This window comes from Gekko japonicus, unplaced genomic scaffold (assembly GCF_001447785.1).
Source record: "Gekko japonicus isolate JY-2015 unplaced genomic scaffold, Gekko_japonicus_V1.1 scaffold1576, whole genome shotgun sequence".
NCBI classification, from domain to species: domain Eukaryota; kingdom Metazoa; phylum Chordata; class Lepidosauria; order Squamata; family Gekkonidae; genus Gekko; species Gekko japonicus.
In genome coordinates this window covers 33,371-52,409 of record NW_015176497.1, presented here as the reverse complement: position 1 = coordinate 52,409, position 19,039 = coordinate 33,371, and the positions used below count along the sequence as shown (strand labels likewise).

Below are 19,039 nucleotides of genomic sequence, written 5' to 3'. Positions count from 1 at the left end.
TGGAAGATATGCATAGAGGTGGGAGGTAGAAAAAATAAGCATCTGTAATGAGGTATGAGATTATTATTATGTAATGAGATTATTATTTGTAACCATAACATTTTTCTTTACATTATCTTAATGGCAAGTTCAAATCCATTTTGCTTATGGAAACCTTTAAGTGTGTTTCTGGACATTATTAAAGGCCCAAAATGCAAAATGAGGACTGCACTCTGCATGTCTGTCTTTAAATATTTATAGGCTGCTGATCACTTACATATTTAATGCTCGATCATCTCAAATGTATCATTTTTATACCAGTAATCAGTGAGGAGGAAAGGGGGCCACACCAAGGCAAAATGAAGATGAAGAAACAAATTGGCACAGAGGGAAAAGAATCTTCAATAATTGTACAACCCCTACACATTTTCCATGCAGCTTCGTCAGAGGGAATCTTTCAGATTCAGAAACGTGTAGGGGTTGTACAATTACTGAAGATTCTTTTCCCTCCGGACCAATTTGATCTTTGTCATGGTCTCTATGCATCACACCGATGTGTTAGGCACATACACTAGCTCCAATCCGGAAAACTTTTACCAAGGTCAAAACGGGTCTGGAGCCCCTCTTCCCGGCGTGCGCAGGAACTCCAACCACACATGCCCAGAGGGCGGGGCTCCAGTATCCCGCCAGTTCTCTTCTGGCCATTGTGCTGATCAGTCGATCTGCTTTGATCTGGGAACTTCTTTCATGAGGCAAAGTTTTTTCTTTAGGATGTTTTCTTCCCCGTAGCTCTTTCTCTACTTTTTCCTTTGTTGTCTTCTTTTCTTCATCATTTGACCTAAACAATATATATATTCTTTTCGCTTTCTCCCCCCCCCCGACACTGTCGGATCCTCCCCCCATTTCTTTTTCAGATCTGCCTTTTCATCTGTGGCAAATCGCTGGGGGTTCTTTAAGCGCTGTACCCAATACGGGTCCAAGCTTGCTCCACCAGACAGTCACTCCCTGTGTCTACTCTGTCTGGGTGAGGCACATAGGACTGACACTTGCATCCACTGCACGAAATTCTCCAACCAGACATGCAAAACCAGAGTGGCAAGACTCCAAGTGGCTCTCCTGGAGTCAGCTCTCTGACCTAAGCTGATGGCTTCCACTCAGCCCGAGATGACCCTGACATTGACTCTAACCAATTGCCCCCGCTCAGCACCGATGGATTGACCTCAATCAACACTGAAGGAACAACTCCGATTGGCGGACATTTTGCCGCCCAGTGCCTCCACTAGCAGGTCTTCAGCACTGAGACCTCCGGTCCTGGCTGCTGCATCTGCTGCATCAACACCATCCTTGAAGAAAAAGAAGGATGGCAAGGGCCACACTAAGGTTAAATACAAACACCTTAAAGCTGACCCGAAACCTATTACGATGAGTGCTGCAATGGGGTCTGATGCACCAACAGCTACTCCCCTCACCCGCTCTGCCTCACCAGACCTGACCAGTCTATCACAGGTGACATTTGCTTTACCACCATCTTCCATGATGGTACCGTGGGACCAGAGGCAACTGCAATACTTCTACAGCAGTTTCCCACTAGTGTCGGCTCTGCCATGGCTGAATCCAGGAAGGCAGATGGATTGGGACCAGCAATCAGTCGCTTCTCACCCTGCACGCTCCCCCACCAGGGACCGCCCTCCCTCAATGCCTGTTTTGCCACCACCATCTGGTCAACTTCGATGGTTCCCCCTGTTTACCATGACTTGAGGCCCAATCCATCAATGCCAACAAATTCGATCCTGACGGAACCATCGCAGCCTTTGTCTCACCTCATGCAAGTTGGTCCATCCTTACCTGAGGCATCGGGGGTTGAGGAGTCATCTCACTCTATGGACTCTAACGGAGTTGGATCGGGAGCCCCAGCTACCCCCCTCAGGCTCATCTCCAACCTACCTATCTCCCCGTCGAACTTCGCTCCTATGGGGACTTGATAAAGAGGATGGCCTATTCCTTAGGCATTGCCATTACTCAACCACAAATACAGACACTGTATTTGATATTATTCAACTGGATGCCTCAACAGCTGTTTATCTGCCCATGACCCAAGTACTTCTGCAGGCAACCAAGTCTCACTGGGATAAACCCTTCTCTACGCCTGTCTCCACCAGAAGATTGGACCATATGTATCGGATACAGGAAGCTGGTGCTGAATTCCTCTGCTGTCACCCTAAACCTAATTCTGTCACACTGTTTTCCAAAACCAAGAAGACCCACTCCATGCCGTCTGATAGAGGAAGCAAAAAACTGGATGCGTTTGCCCACCATTTGTACAATTTCTATTCTGCTAGAGCCTTGAGTGTGAAAATGGCAAACTACGTGGCATGTATAGGAAGATTCAAGTACTCCCTGTGGAAGCAGATGTCCCCTTTCCTAGCACTTCTCCCCGAGCAACAACGTGATGAGGCTAGGAAGGTACAAAAGAACAGCATGATCCTGGCAAAGCAGATTATACACTCTGCGAAGCATACTCTTGACTCCTACTCCAAGACAATGTTGTCTGCAATGGCACTCCACTACCACTCTTGGCTCTGTACCTCATCCCTTCAGTCTGACACTAGGAACTATATAGAGGATCTTCCCTTTGACGGCCTAGGCCTCTTCCACTCTACTGCTGACTCTGTCTTACAGGACATGAATAAGAGCCTGAAGACTTCTCATAACCTAGGTGTTTCCACTTTGTACCATCCTCAAAGGTCCAGGACATGGTCGTGCTCCAACAAAAGACCTTATGTCAGGCAATCCCCTGAAGGATCTTGAAAGTCTCGATATTCTCAATCTTCCTCAAGGTCCAGTTACACACCAAGATCCATGTTTCAACAATCCTTGCAACAGAGCAAGTTCAAGCTGGCCAAGAATGCCAAGTCGGGTCTTTGACTCTTACGACACATACCTGCCACAGCTCTCCTTGGTCCACCTTCTGATACACCTTTCTGTGTGGGTGCTCAGTGGGAGGTGCACTTGAGGAGCTCCCAAATAAACCTTTTAGAACTCGTGGCAATTTGTTATGCCCTACAGTCTTTCCTGCCATTGATTGTGGGTTGAACGGTTGCAATCCTGACAGACAATACTACTGCTCTAGCAGGTTTTGGTTTTGGTGACTCGAATGGCAGGCACACTCCATTGGAGCTCCAATGAAAGCAGCCCGTGATGCGGTAGATGGGAGGAGGGTCGGTTGATCCGAACCCCCCCCCCCGGGAGTCCTTGGGGCGCGAGGGGTGCCTTTTCTAAGGCTGAGACCAAGGAATCGAGGCTCCTCTTTGCCCCGATAAGTCCCGCTGCCACGGCGCCATCATAGCACTAAGAGGCGCACACCGAACGAGCAAGCAAGCAATCAAGCGAAACTTCAAAGCTCTCCCTACCTCTGCAGCTGGCATGGAATGAAGCGTGAGTGTTGTTTTTCTCTAACCGGCTATTCAGATAAGCGCCCATCCAGAGCCCCAAAGCCCCGTTCTGTAATGAAGCAGGGGGAGGGAGTTCGTCCCCCCCACAACCTTAAGCAATCTTTCCAAGCGACGGAAGGAGCTAGAGGCAACCGTGATTTCGGATTGAATCAAGTAAAGTATGGATTTCTTTAAAGCAACTTCTTAAATGAATTTTCAGTAAATTTTAAAACAAATTTAAAAAGTTTATCTGAACTGTAAACAATGACTTTTTGGGCAAAAAAGATAGCAACGAGATTGAGGTACTCTCCTTGAACTGCAAGATCAGCACATCTGGTTGCTAAACCAGAAGCAAGTACTGACCTTCCCAATATGACCGCTACTGCATTGCGCCCTCTGTTGGATCAGATGACCAATTTCAACAACCAGGATCAGCTGAAAGAGCTAAATTTAAAATCAGAGGAGAAGGTAAAAGCAGTGAAGAAGCCATGTCAAAAGCAATTCAACAAAGACTGGAAGGGTGAGAATCTGAAGCAAATCTTAAGTGAAGCGTTTGCCCCAAGGACAGGTTTACCAGCAGATGTATTATAAAGCAATATGGATAAGATCCATTGGACATATCCAGAATTTATCAAGAAAAACAAACCTGTCTGGGGGGGATGTGATGAGATTCTCAAAGAGTTCGGAGGGACTTGTCTTCAAATATTAAAAGAAAAAGAAAAAAGATGGACTCTGTCTTTAAAGCGAAGCTGTTTCTGGAACAGCAACAGGGACTAGTGTATGACAAAAGACCAGCAGAGGAAAAAGATCAGGAAGAAGAAAGCAGTGCATATGGATCGGAAAGTATGGAAAGTACGATGGGCAACAATCCAGAAGAGGGCGAGAATCAGAGAAAGGGGCAGCGGCCCCAAAGTCCCGAAGTCTGATGGAATTTTGACAGACGTTCAGAAGAAAGAAAACAAAACAATATAACTCTGAAATTTAAATTATTTAAGCCATACTTACTTGATTTAATTTTTTAAATGTTAGTTGGTAGAAAAGCGATAAGAAACTACACCATTCTAATAATTATAACATAAAGGGAAATTTGTTTAAGCTAATGATTATATGATCCTTGTATAGCTTAGGTTTTAGTCTAGTGTTGCAGTATTTGTAGTGTTGTTAGCCTTTGTAGTTGTTAGTCTTGTAGTATGAAAATAAAAAAATCTATAAAAAATACTACTGCTCTAGCTTATGTAAACAGATGGGGGGGCACTGTCTCATGTTGACTTTGTCACTTGACTCTGGCCCTGTGGAACTGGTGCCTGAAACATGACATTTGGATATCAGCAGCTCATCTTCCAGGTGTCCAGAATGTGGAGGCAGATGCCCTCAGCAGAGGAGGAGCACAATTGCATGAATGGGAACTGAACTGGAAGTATCTGAAACCCACCTTCAGGCAATTGGGCCGCCCACAAATAGATGCCTTTGCAAAATGCAGGAATGTTTTTTTTTAGGAATGCCAAATGCCCCCAGTTTTGCTGCAGAGGGGGAACAGATCCTTTCATTCTTGGGGATGGACTCTTACTTCCCTGAACAGGGAAGTCACTATTTCTCCCCCCCCCCCAATTCCTCTCCTGACAAGGGTGCTGAACAAGATCTTGTGGCACAAACCAGACTGTATTCTAGTAGCTCCTTGGTAGCCACGTCAGCTGTGGTTCCCAGTATTGCTTCGCCTCTCCAACAGGACTTTCATCCACTTCCCCTGTGCATCAGACCTTCTCTTAACATCAGTGGGATGTATCCTCTACCACAACGTACCACACCTCAAGTTAACAGCCTGGAGAATTCTCAGCGAGTCTTCTCTGACAGGGTAGAGACTGTCCTTCTAAATAACAGGAAATTGTCTACTCATGCTTCATATTCTTATAAATGGTCAAAATTCCTTGCCTTCCTTGGACCATATGAAGGGGACCCAAACCAATGTTGGACTGCCTCACATCTTTGACTTCCTCCTTTCTCTTGCAGATGCTGGTCTCAGCCACTCTTCACTTAGAGTCTACCTGGCAACTATCTCTGCTTTCCATCAATGACTGGACAATACTTCAGTCTTTGCTCACCTTGATTCAAAAATATTTTTGAAGGGTCTGCTACACCTTTACCCACCAGTTAAACTCCCAGCGCAGGCCTGGAATTTGCCCACTGTGATACGTAGGATTACCTGTAAACCAGGAGTGGCCAAAATTGCTTAATGTAACAGCTACACAGAATAGACGTCACATGTCTGAGAGCTGCAAGACATGAACAAACATCACACACACATTTTTATTGAAAAATATGCACATTTGCTTTTTATTTACATTAGACTGTGTGAAAGAGCCGCATGCGGCTCCCGAACTGCACTTTGGCCACCCCTGCTGTAAACCCCTTGAACCCATGGCTACCTGTGAGTTGAGGCTTTCATCCTGGAAAGTGGCATTTCTCAGATTGGAGCCGATGCAGGCACCTAACCCATCGGTGTGAATGCATAGATGACCACTTGAAGATCATCAGTTACAGGTAAGCAACCTGTTTTTTCTTCATCTTCATTTTATCCTTTCTATACCATCAACCCTGCCCTTGACCAACAATTATGAAAGCCAAGATACTCATAACACAAGAGATCTGTGACCAGCATCTCCTGAGGTGTTTTTTAAAGGATAAAGCAGCCATGGGGGTGGGAAAGGCAGAAAATGGGAGGAGTTAGCCCTTTCACCCCATGCCATTTTCCTCATGTGCATACCCCTCCTTCCAAGGAGCAACAACTTAGCCCAGCAATTTAGCCTAATTTGTGCAACGTGTCTTGACCACAAATATATTTTAACAGAAATGAGGAATATAAGAAACAGTTACAGAAATTATAAGTATTTTACTGCCGAAAACTGAGGCTATGTATATGCACAATACATGTCCTAGAATGCCAAAATAGCAGCCCCACAATTGCTCGACCAAATCACAGAGCATTTATTTCAAGCCAGACTCATAAAACTATTGTTTCATCACTTTCTGGGAAACAAGGACTGACCTGGATAGCCCAGGCTAGCCTGATCACATGAGATCTCAGAAGCTAAGCAGAGTCAGCCCTGGTCAGCACTTGGATGTGAGACCCGGGTTGTGGTGCGGGTTGTGATGTGGGTTTTGATGGGGAAGAAAGCAACAGTAAACCACCTCTGAATGTCTCCTGCCTTGAAAACCCCACCAGGGGTCACCAGAAGTCAGCTGTGACTTGATGGTAAACAAACAAGCAAACAACAGTGTGTAGGTGAAAGACCAACTTCTTATGGGAACTTAATGGTCTTTCTTACACCTCAACAGCTGTCAACCCTGCCCATTTTCTCAGGCTTGGTTGCCATGGGGACATAGGGGAGTGTGAAGAATGTCTACTTTTGCTTTTGGCTGTCTGCTGTAGTTTTTGGTTATCTCCTTCGGCCCAGACACATAACCTTGAGCCCAGGCATTATCTTTCTCCTGGGAACTTTGAACCATTAATTCTACTTAGGTCTGGATTGATTTAGGTATAATTGCTTGCTTCGTGCTTTTCCCTTAGTTCTAACACGAAACGTTAAGAGTCTGGATCCTATCAATGTCTCAATAAACTTTTAATCTTCTGAATGACTGTTGTTGGGAACTGATTTCTCCATGAGTCTGACAACAGCTTTTAACTAGGGCTATTTCCACACAAATGTCTTGTTTTTCCTTGGCTACCTTAGTGCCCTATAGTTTTGGGGCGCACCCACATAAAATCATCTCCTGTGCATCCTGTTCCTGTGTTTTCCCCTGCTTTCCTCCTAAACCTGGTTTGGTAAAAAAAATTGAAAGATGAGTCAAAGCCTCTTTGACCACCATGTGGACAGGATGATGCATATTTTGCAGGTCCCATCCAGTTTGGTGCTATTATCCTTACTTCAGTCCATGCAGTGGCTATCCCCTCCACTGGAGGGCTGGGGGGAGGCTTTTTAATTGGTAGTAGGTATATTGCTGTAACATTATAACAATCCATTGCTTCCTAGCTTTATTTTTTTATGTAAGGCTCTAGCCCTTTTTGTTGCAGAGTTATACAGAGAAAGGCTGCATGTTCCTCTTTATAACCTAGAAACAAAAAGGGTTAGATATATTCTTTTTAAAAAATGACAGCTGGGAGCTGCCATATTGCAATATATCATTATTATATAATAGTGCTACAGTGATTAAATATTACTGATCAAAACAAGAGCCTGAAAAGTACTGTGGTGGAAATGGCAGCTGTGGAGGGTTGAGACATGGAAGGAGTAGCAGAAATTGCTGTGTTGGATATACGTTTATCCTTGTGAATGCCTCTGCATTGGCAGTAGCAATGTGAGTTGCATGGAGAATTGTCTCCATGAAGAAAAAGCCAAGGACAAGAAAATACCACGTAGTTGCTACAAATGTGAACATGAAATCCCCAGTTCAAATGTCACCTTAGCTATAAATTAATATGGTTTGGGACAAGCAACTATCTTTCCCAGTCCCTTGTTTATACTGGGAATAATGCCTCTTTACAGGGGTGTTTCAAGATTGCTGATAATGTGTGAGGAGTGCTTTGAACACTGGAAAAGTGTAACATGCTATTTATGTTATTTTGGTGGCTCATGATAATAATATGGATGCAGATTTAGTGTTCAACCTTGTACTCCTCATTTTGACTTCAAAATTATCCACCTGAGTTGTTTTAGAAATGCAGACTATAAACGCTGTAAATTAATTGTGATTTAATTAATTAATCTTCTCACCAGACTTTTAAAACCTTTTAAAACTTGAACCCTAAGAGAAAATCCAAAATAACATCATAAGCAATAATAAGCTTGTTTATGACCCTAATAAAAAACCACTGCTGTTAAAAATAATTGCAAAAACAGTGTACATGTTATTTTAAGCAACTGCTTTATGAAATGCAGATGTTGATTGCTGATTTGTAAGTCTGTATAAATTTGCCTTGATTTTGTACGTTACTTTTGACCCTCATACATCTGAATAGCATAATGACTACAGGGTTCTCATTTTATGTTGCACCAGTTATTTGTAGGCATGTCTATATGTGCCCTGTGCAAACCTGTAATCATTTTGGTGCTCTTTTTATAACTTCAACCTTTCATAATGGATCAAAACCATGTACTCTCTAATGTCAGCAAAATTGAACAGATGAGCCTGTTTAATGGCCACTTAATGTGAAGTGGCTACTTTGTAGCTCTGGCAGAAATCAGAAGCTTTGTTTCAGTACATATGTTCAAGTCCACAGCATTCTGCATAATGGTTGGCACCATGCATCAAGAGACATGTTTAAAGTGTGCGCTTTCTGTGAATTTCCATAGTGTGGCTGTTTCTTTATCTATAGTGTGTTATCAAAAAACATGTTATCTAATGGCTCCTCCTTCAGTGTCATGTTAGCCAAGGCATGTTACCAGAAGCATGAACTTTGAACATGCACATGTGAGAATGAAGCCAGTCACCACCATAGATACAGAGTAGCCAAGGGCGTAGACTCCAATTTCCCGGGGGGGGGGGCTGGGGCTGGGCCAGAGGCATTGCTATGCTACATCCTTAAAAGTACCAAGGCCCAGTGACATCATAGGGAGGAGCCAGTGACATCACAGGCCACTATCTATAGAGGCAGAGCCATGTGGGATTAAGGAAGGGGCTCTCCAGAAATTTAGGGGAACCTGGGAATCCTTGGGAACCCCCCTAGCCATTCCCCTGGGCTGGGCTAAACCCAGGAAAAGGTGGGAGTTGGCCAGTGGTTAAAGTGGTATCTCAGTGGTCTCCTGCTGTGTTCTGATAAGAGCTGTTCTTGAAAAAGAGCAGTTTCTGTCAGAGCTCTCTCAGCCCCACCTACCTCACAGGGTGTCTGTTGTGGGGAGGGAAAGGGAAAGGAGTTTGTAAGCCGCTCTGAGACACCTTTGGGTAGTGAAGGGCGGGGTATAAATCCAATCTCGTCTTTTCTTCTTCTTCTTCTTTATTTATATTCACTTTTAGAATAGTCACTTTAAGATCTGCAAATATACATACCATGTGCATAAGACAAACAAATGGTCACAAAATTGAGGGCAACACAGAAAAGCCTGTAGGGGAACATTTTAAAAGTTTTCCTGGACATTCATTTACAGGAGTCTTGTTTCTGCCTTATTCATATTGGTAACTTTGTACTGAAATTTACCAAATTATGGCATCACAGATGCCTTTGTTTGGTATATGCACGGCTGAAGTCTCGTAGCCAGAATACCAAACAGTTGCTCTGCACTCAATTTCTGAGCAATGTACAGAGTTCAGAGTAGCTAGTTGGGTGAAGAAGTACTTCCTTTTATCCGTTCTAACCCGACCGCTCAGCAATTTCATGGAGTGCCCACGGGTTCTTGTATTGTGAGAAAGGGAGAAAAGTACCTCTTTCTTTACCTGCTCTTTCCCATGCATAATCTTATAAACCTCGATCATGTCACCCCTCAGTCGTCTTTTCTCCAAGCTAAAGAGCCCTAAGCGCTTTAACCTTTCCTCATAGGGAAAGTGTTCCAACCCTTTTATCATTCGAGTTGCCCTTTTCTGCACTTTTTCCAAAGCTATAATATCCTTTTTAAGGTGTGGTGACCAGAACTGCACACAGTATTCCAAATGAGGTCGTACCATTGATTTATATAGGGGCATTATGATATTGGCTGATCTGTTTTCAATATATGGTTGCCATATATCACCCAATTCCAACCCCCACCTTTTCCCCATTGCACCTATTCCAACCCCCACCTTTTCCCCATTGAAACTAGCCAAAAATTTCCACCCATGCATCAAACATAACTACATGATATACAGTAACAAAAAATTATGTTGAAATTATGGCTGAAAACAAAGGGTTGTACTGGCTTTTTGATTTTTGAAAATTACCAGAAAAAACCTAACTGATGCATTTCAGTCAGCAAACTGCTATATCCATTACATATTTTCATGCTTTCTAGGTTGTGGTAGAATCCTATACTGTTGTCACATGGTAAAAAGACCCAAGAAAGCAGCCCCCATGCTGTTCAGATATGACATAAGCATATAGAATCATTAATGGGTTAGGCCACCTCTAACTTTGAGAGTGAACTTTTCATGGGCTTAGTTCAGATCCAAAACCAGGGTTAGCTTATGAAAACAGGATTTGGCTTACAGATGATCACTCAATGGTGGTTTCTTCTTTGCTCTGGCCGGGCATCTCTATATTCAGGAATGAGTAAAAGCGATGCTAAGAAACCAGCCAGGGTTAAGTCAACATGGCTTTATTCACACACTGCACAAAACCATAGTTAAGACTAACTTTGGTTTAGCTATGGTTTAGCTTTGGTTTAACTTCAAACTATGATTTCAGATTCTGGTTTGAGGGTCCCTAATTAATCAGTAGAGTGGCTTGCATGCATTCAGTTAGGCACACTAATCACATTTTAATTAAATCATGGCCTCATGTTACATTTGAACTGAGCCACAGTAATTTTGAAGGACATTGCAAAATACTCCTGAACTCTCCCAATGCCTACCAGAAAACATCTCCTGCATGAGCTCAGTAGGAATGAAGCAGAGAGGTACAGAGGAATATTTGTGTATCTCCGGTTCCTTCTGAAGTGATCTGCTCAGCATAATATCCTAGTGGATTGCACCAAGTTTGTACCACAAATGTACGCTAGCACACTTGGTGACTACAGCTCTGGAATTCACTTCCTCTACAGTATCACCAAGGTTTGAGCCTTAACATTTTTCCAGAAGTGTTTTAAATCCTTGCTTGGGGTGGCTTTTTTTTTTAAGTACCCGAAGGTACACCTTTATTGTTTTCTTATATTCCTAAACACAGACATAGAGACACAGACAACAACAACAAACAACATATAACCAAGAGACTAATTACCATTTTGGCTTTTAATGGCTGACTTCTATACAGGAGCTGCGGTGGCTCAAGTGGTTAAGGTGCTGAACTGCAGGCTGTGGAAGGTCAGTAGTTCAGCAGTTCAAGACCCGGGTGCCACATGACAGAGTGAGCTCCTGTCTCTAGTTCCAGCTCCTGCCAACCTAGCAGTTCGAAAGCAAGAAATTGCAAGTAGATAAATAGGTACCACTTCGGTGGGAAGGTAACAGCGTTCCGTGCGCCTTGGTGTTTAGTCATGCCGGCCACATGACCACGGAAACGTCTTCGGACAGCGCTGGCTCTTCGGCTTTGAAACGGAGATGAGCACCGCAACCCTAGAGTCGGATTTGACTGGCTTTCGAGCAAGGGAACCTTTACCTTTACCTCTATACAGTATTGTAATATTCTAAACACCTATTTTATTTTTTAGATTGATAGAATTATTTTAAACGGGCACAAAGTCCTCTGGAGGGGGTTCATTTAAGACTGAATTTTAAAAGCTTTAATAAAAATGTCAAAATACTACAGAAATAGACTTGTCATCATTTACATAAAGAGTCAAGATTCATCTTGGTGCAGGGCTTGGTGAAAAATATATGTTCTGGGTCAGAAAAAGAAATAGAGATATTATTTATTTATACATATTTTAAAAGGATTTATGTCTTTCAACCTGAAGGATTCTGAATGAGCAATCCTAAACCAGTCTACTCAGAAGGGCCCCATTTTTTTCAATCTCCTAGGAAAGTGTTTAGGATTGCAGCCTGAGATGGTTAGTATTGTTGCCTTTGTTGCTAATGGGAAAATGCAGCACCAACATAGCATAATGGAGGAATCAGTAACTAGCCCAAAGTTCAGTTGTCTGAATTTGACCCAAGGACCTCCCCTTTATTTTGAAGAAAAGTTGCCTTCTCTCACCTGAGCCAAGAAAGAAGCTGCTTTCATTGTTTACATGAGAGGCTTCAATCACCAGTACTTCAGATGTGAGCCACTGACTCACTTCTGCAAATGCAGAGACAGAGGCAAAGGACTCTTTAAGGACTCTAATTCCTGCAGGGTCCAGCTGATTTGGGTGAGACTCTCTCAACTTTTCTTTTCAACCCCTCCCCCCTTCCTCAGGCAGGCTCTTTCTCCTTCACACTCAGACTTACACACAGGCATTTTCTCTCTCTCTTTCACACAGAGACATACATGCAGGCACTCACACACAGGCATACTTTTTCTTTACACACACCCCCACACTGTTTCTCCTTCACACTGAGACATACATGCGGGCACTTTCTTACATACACACGTTCTTTTTCTTTCCACCCCTCCCCCCCAGGCAGGCTGTTTCTCTTCACACTCATACACGGAGGCTCTCTCTCTCACACTCACACACACAGGTTCTTTTTCTTTCCAATGGATGGGGCTGGCTGAAGGAGGCCCCTCGGCAGGTGCCTTTTACTAAACAGCAGAAGAACCCAGGCAGGCTTCCTGCTGCCTAGTTTCCCAATGGCTGCTGCAGGGCCAAGGGCCGCCGGGATGATGGGTAGGACTCAGGAGCCCGGGCCAGGCCAGCTAGCCCACTGCCCCCCCCCCCAGCCCAACCCTTACCTGCCTAGACTGGGGCTCCCTGGGCAGTGCAGCCTGACTCAACTCGTGAGGCTTGGTGGTGATGGCAAGAGCAAGGCTGAAGATGCCAGCACCACCACGTGTCGCCACGCCAGTGAGACCTGCTGGGAGTGGGAGGGGTGCTGGCTGCTGCTGCTAACAAGGGGGTGGTGTTGCTGCCTGAGCCCAGGGCCCCCCACTCCTTGTCGGGCTGCCTCAGACTGATGACAAACCTGGAACCAGACCACAGGACCTGTGTGCGCTAGAGCAGCACTTGCTTGGACTGGTTGCCCCAGCGGGGAGGTCAGTCCCCCCTGGAAAATTTTGGGGGGCTGTGCCCCCTATGCCCCCATACTCTATGCCTATGCAGAGTACTGGAGACTCTAGTCTGTTAGAGACATGTGCAAAGTCATTCTAGAGAAATTGGAACCGCTTTCCATTGTCCAATGCTGGTAGAAAAGGTCTCTGGCATTATGCAGTGAACCCAAGCAACCCTGACCAAAAGTAGTCACCAGGCTTACACAGAAGAATAATTACTTGTTGGGGAACTGTCAGCATCATTCAGAGATTGTTTCTTTAGAGATAAATGAGGACTCTGGCTCTTACATACAGCAAATGCTTGTCGTAATATATACTGTCACTGTCCTGAAACACTGAGATGTTGTGCTTGCTCTGTTTGTCAAGTTTACAGAAGAGTATTACTAACACAGCTCTCTTCTTTCTCCTCACAATCCATTCCTCTTTTGCCCACATCCTTCCATTTCTTCCTTCTTTTCTCATATGCTGTGTGTTTTATTATGGCGTCCTTCAATTCTTCAGTGTGATCAAGATCAGTGCATTCAGAGCACTAAATTCGTTTTGCAGGCTGCTGCCACACCACTACTCCAGAGTGAGCCCAGCATTACTAGTGAAGAGCTGCCTTTGCCGGGAAAGACCACTATCAGTGCTCCCTGTGCCACGTTAACACTAGGGCAGCCGACTCCACCCTCCTCCATGCCAAATCTCACATCAGAAACAGGTTTGTCAGACATGATACCATTGAAGGAGGATCCTGAAAGTCATCAGTTCCTTACTCCTGAAGAAGCTCCATCACCGCCTGGAATGTTGCCATTGGGGAGTCCTGTGACACATAGCCATACCATGCATGTCCTCAGCCTAGCCAGCCAAGACTCATTGCATGAAGACTCAGTGCGTGGCCTTGTGAAACTCAGCTCAGTCTGAACAATTTTAAATATGACTCTCATTATACAGACCTTATTTACCAACAATAACAAATTTGGAACACTTCCAGACTCTGTGGCATACACACGTAACTGCTACGCAATGGATTCTACTAAAAGGACAAATTATTTTTGTGCAATGAAATTATGACATTCTTTAATAGTATTGGTGGCTTGGATATGACAGCAATGTTGATGTCTCACTGAAAACCAAAATGTACATTAATTCTGAGTGGTAACAAATGCAATCCAGCAATCTGGAATCCTTGTGCTACAAAGGTGATTATTATAGTACTTTTAAAAATTACTGGATATAAGCATCATGCTCCATGTTTATGAAACTACTGTGTAGCCAGTGGGGGGCACTCTTTTCTTGTTACTGTGCTACTAATATTTGAAATAGAAACTTACCATTCCGTTAATACAAAAACAGTAAGGACTGCCATTGTGGATTTGCACGCCACACTACATTGTATGTTACAGTAGTGCTGGTATTGAAAGAAAGTGCTGCTTTATTTTTTGTGAGTTCCAAAGTACTGTTTTATGTAAAAGACAGTGCAACAAATATAATGGACAAGTATGGTGTGTGTTTTCCAACTTAGTCAAGTTTATTATAAATAAATGAGTTGATGGTATTTCAGATGTGGGGGATTTTGCATATCATTTTAGTGTTGAGTATCTAAAATAAGGTATTGTGTTGTGCCATATCATGGATTTTTCTCTGCCACCTGCTATTCCTCACCTCATCCTACATGACCACATTACATGTGGACATCTAATAAAATTGCATTCTGTATGTCTCTGGATATGTTTCTGGAGCCACATGGATTTCAATTTCTCACAAGCAGATGTAATTGAGCACAAAGCTATAGCGATAAACCAATTATGAACTCTTTTGTTTCCATATTGTGTGTGGTTTTATAAATCGGCTGTTTAATTTCAGGGCACAGTGTGTCTTCAGCTAAGCTGAATGCTGGAATAACTTGAAAGTAATATGTTCTTTGGGACCTCTCCCAGTGGTATCCAGGGGATTCTCTCAAGTATAAGGTTTGCAAAGTAAGGATGTCAAGGCTTTCGCAAAGGAATAGATAAGATGCTGGGATATATTTGATTACTGACTGACATCAAGTCATGGTTATTCTCAGCGATATATTTCTTCTGCTGTTTAAGATTTACATATTTATGGTACAGAATGCTCGATGCTTTAATTTGGGGGTTTAGAAGAATTAGTCATAACTTTAAAACAATCCCCTCAGGGATAGCTCAAGAGAGCAGGCAACAAGAATGGTGTGTATCATGGCATCTCGCCTTGCTTTTAAGATGCTAGGACCTGCAATAATCTTTTCTCAGGACAAAAGTTAATGCAGAGCATTTTCAGAATTCTAAACCATCACTCCAGGGAACTTTTTAAAAAAAACTTGGATCATGAAGGTAGGAGTTTCTTGCATTTCTGATACATGGAAAAACAGATTTAAAAAGAAACTAAAAGCACAATGTTTAAATTGGAATGACGCCATCGCCATTACAGAAACGCTAGCGAGAGCCCTCTCACTGTGTACAATTTTGTAAAAGGTATTTTTTTCCGAACAGCGATAAGACTTTCACCTTGTTGCATGTATAGAAAATTAGAAACAATATTTGATATCCACAGGTTCCTTGTTGTTTTCTTTTTTGCAGAAAGCTATGCATGACCTGCAGTGATCGGGTTGCAGACCATTAAAGTGTAATGGTTGTGAGCCATTAAAATGTTTACAAGTTTTCATATGAAGGGATATTGCCTCTTTTGCTGACTGACCTCATAGGATTTCTTTAACATCCTGCATATATTTTTTCCTTTAACATATGAATATTCCAAAAGAAAAAAAAACCCACAACATTGAGATGTCTACTCTGGGCTCAGTTATTTGATTGCTGTTCTGGCAAGATGTAACAGAAGGATATATACCGCTAGCAGCACCAATACCACAGCAGCAAAGATGGCCGGGGGGACCCCTTCAGTGGAGGAGGGTGGGATTGACCTCCTCCATGTAACAGCAGAACACCTCAGAGGCAACAATCCCAAATCAGGTTGTGAGCTGATAATGTGATGAAATGGCCTGAAATGTGATTAAAATTACACCGTACAGTTCTGGACGGTTGGGGGAGTTTGAGGTCTTGCTACTGTTCCTTTCTTTCACATGTACCCCGATTTTGCTACAGTTTTAATGAGGGGAAGGAAGGCTGTCAAAAGAAAACACAGGGCTTTGTTACTCACTGTGTTAAAATAGGGTGTCGCTAAGCATTTTCTGGCAGTAGAAGTAGTAGTTATGTCAACATAATTGCCTGTGTGGGTAGTACTACTTGTTGGGAATTATTTTTTTTAAAAAAAACAGTATTTGCTTAGTTCAGTGAATCTGTTTAACAAAACTGGTCTGAACATAATTCTGCAGAAGCCGGAACATGGCGCTTGCATTCCCCACAGTGCAGATAACTAATGGCAATAAATATTTTACTCTGCCGTTATGACCTCACAGCTGTGGAGCTTACACAGAAGAGGAAGACTATTTAAAATGCATCTGCTTGCATTTTCACAGAAATCCTTCATTTTGTTTTTTAATAGCAGCGGGGGTTTTTTGAACATCCTTGCCATTAGGAAATAGTCAACAGCACTGTGCATGACGTCAGTCCACGAGATGATACTGGTAATGGTTTGACTCGGGGAGAGGAATAAGAATATGTAATTGATTTTAAGCATCTCTCTCTTTTACGTAAAACTTTAAAATGCAGCACCTTGCTTGTTGGGTTTGGGGTTTTTTTAATGCTTATGGGAACAAAAACGCTTGATGACAGAGATAAAGTATTGTGAATACCTATTTTAGAACAAAATTTTTCCATTTGCATTGATGTACAGTAATTTTTGGCTGTTGGTTTATAATCTTTTTTGACTTTGTGTTGAAGAATAAAATTACCGCATTTTTAAGCACCCCCTTCTGTTTTAAGGTCCTTCCTTTGATTTAAAGCTCTCCTCTTTGTCTTCACCTTCCTTGGTTTATCTGCTTATTTTAGTTGCCATGACACTTTTAGCTCTCTTGTACTGTTGGCTCATGATGACATCTGCTGGGAAACAGTGGAATGGAGCATGTGTTCCTCTGTTTGCACTCCTGTGCAAATGTCATACAATGGTTTCAGAAGGAGAACTGTCCACATTGCCAATGGGTAGATCTATTTTGACTTGCTTTTCTAGTACCTGAAACAGTTCCACATAAACACACTTTACAACTTAGAAGGTCAGCTGATTGCAGTTTTAATGGTGGAATCCTGTGCTCCATTACTGTATTCTACTCCCATTGAAATTAATGGACTTAGACTGCAATAACTCAGCATAGGTTTGTGTTGTAACAGTTCCTGTTACTGACTTCAGTGGACTTAGAAGTGTATAACTCTTATGTTTACACCATAAGACTCTTATGCAAGATACAGGTTTCAGTTTTTGAAATTACCAACAAATTAATCTTATAAATACCTTGAAAGTTCTTCATTGGCAATGGCACCATCTACAAACAATCTGCCTATAGATACATGGTAAAGGTAAAGGTTCCCTTGCTCAAAAGCCAGTTGAATCCGACTCTAGGGTTGCAGTGCTCATCTCCGTTTCAAAGCCGAAGAGCCAGCGCTGTCTGAAGACGTTTCCGAAGCCTTTCAAACACCAAGGCGCACGGAACGCTGTTACCTTCCCACCGAAGCGGTACCTATTTATCTACTTGCAGTTTCTCAAACAGAAGAACACAAATCACAAAACATTTTGAAAAATCCTGTTAATTGTAATGTTGATTCATTTTCAAGGCTTCTGTGCGGTCCCACATGGGACTGCAGTAGGCAGGCCGACCACCGGGAGGAGCTAGCGAGCTTCTTTTTAGAATTTTCAACCCGAGAGGGCTAGGCTCCAACGAGGAGGCGGTTTCCCGCCCAAAACACCACCTGACCTGGGCGGAGCCAGCCCTCTCCCCTCAGTTCTCTTTCTGCCGCCACCGAAAGAGGACGTGTTCTTCGAGCGAGCGAACAACTAAGCTTGAGGGAAGACATTTTCCTCAGAAGAAAAATGGCTTCAAAGAAAGAAGAGAAAAAGGAGAAAGTGGCCCTCTTCAAAAATTGTAAGACTTGTGGGGCTAAGATGTCTAAGTCTGACGAGCACTCAGCCTGTGTGCTGTGTTTGGGAGAGACCCATAATATGGCAGCCTGTAAGGCCTGTAAGGCCCTCACCCCGAGGGCTCGTGAAGGGAGGTCTGCCAAATTGAAAGCGGCGCTGTGGGAGAGGGCCCTGTCCGTATCTACTGCTGGCCAGCAAGAGAAAGTGAAGACCCCTTCGGTGTGCTCAGCCCCGATACGGCCAAAAGCTGCTAAGGCGGTTGCCCAGTCTCGCGCTGGCTCAGTACCGCCGGCCAAAAAGGCCAAAAAGCATAAGAAGACGCAGGAGCGTTCTTCGCCGCCGATGCGCCTCGGTACCGAGGACGTCGGAACCGAGGGATCGACGCCGACTCGGCGCAGACGGTCACCGTCGCCTCGGCGCGGGGATGGTTCGGCGCCACGCTCGACGTCGAGAGGTCGCTCTCCTCGACGCCGAGACATCCGCTCGGCACCGAGCGAACAGGCAGAGCGTGCATCGGTACCGGTGCTCGGTACCGATATGTCTCCAGTGTTGGAACTGCGCCAAGGAGACAGATCGCCTTCACCGGATCTCCTGATGGTCGGGTCCGTCAGTCCGCTTCCGGATGAGGATATACAGATGCCCCCACCGTGGCTTCCTTGCCACTGCACTCAGGAGGCTTCCGCTAGCTTGCAGCACCGATCGATGTCGCCTATGATACTTCAAGGCGAGCCTATTGAGGATCTCTACTACAATCCGGACGCTGGAGGCTTCTCTATGGGGTCGCATTCGGATGCTG

The 19,039-nt window shown here is 43.8% G+C and overlaps 1 protein-coding gene across 2 annotated transcripts in view; it reads left to right on the top strand.

Moving 5' to 3' along the window:
- The window catches only part of ZDHHC14 (zinc finger, DHHC-type containing 14), a 104,401-nt gene extending 90,256 nt beyond the window's left edge, over nt 1–14,145 (top strand). The window contains exon 9 of one of the 2 annotated variants that reach the window (XM_015427293.1): nt 13,762–14,145. In XM_015427293.1, coding sequence (XP_015282779.1) covers nt 13,762–14,118 — 357 coding nt within the window. In that variant the 3' untranslated portion in view covers nt 14,119–14,145. Of the gene's footprint in view, nt 1–13,716 lie in introns of both variants that reach the window. The other variant, XM_015427292.1, reaches the window with a different exon arrangement.
- Nucleotides 14,146–19,039: the final 4,894 nt, after the last annotated feature.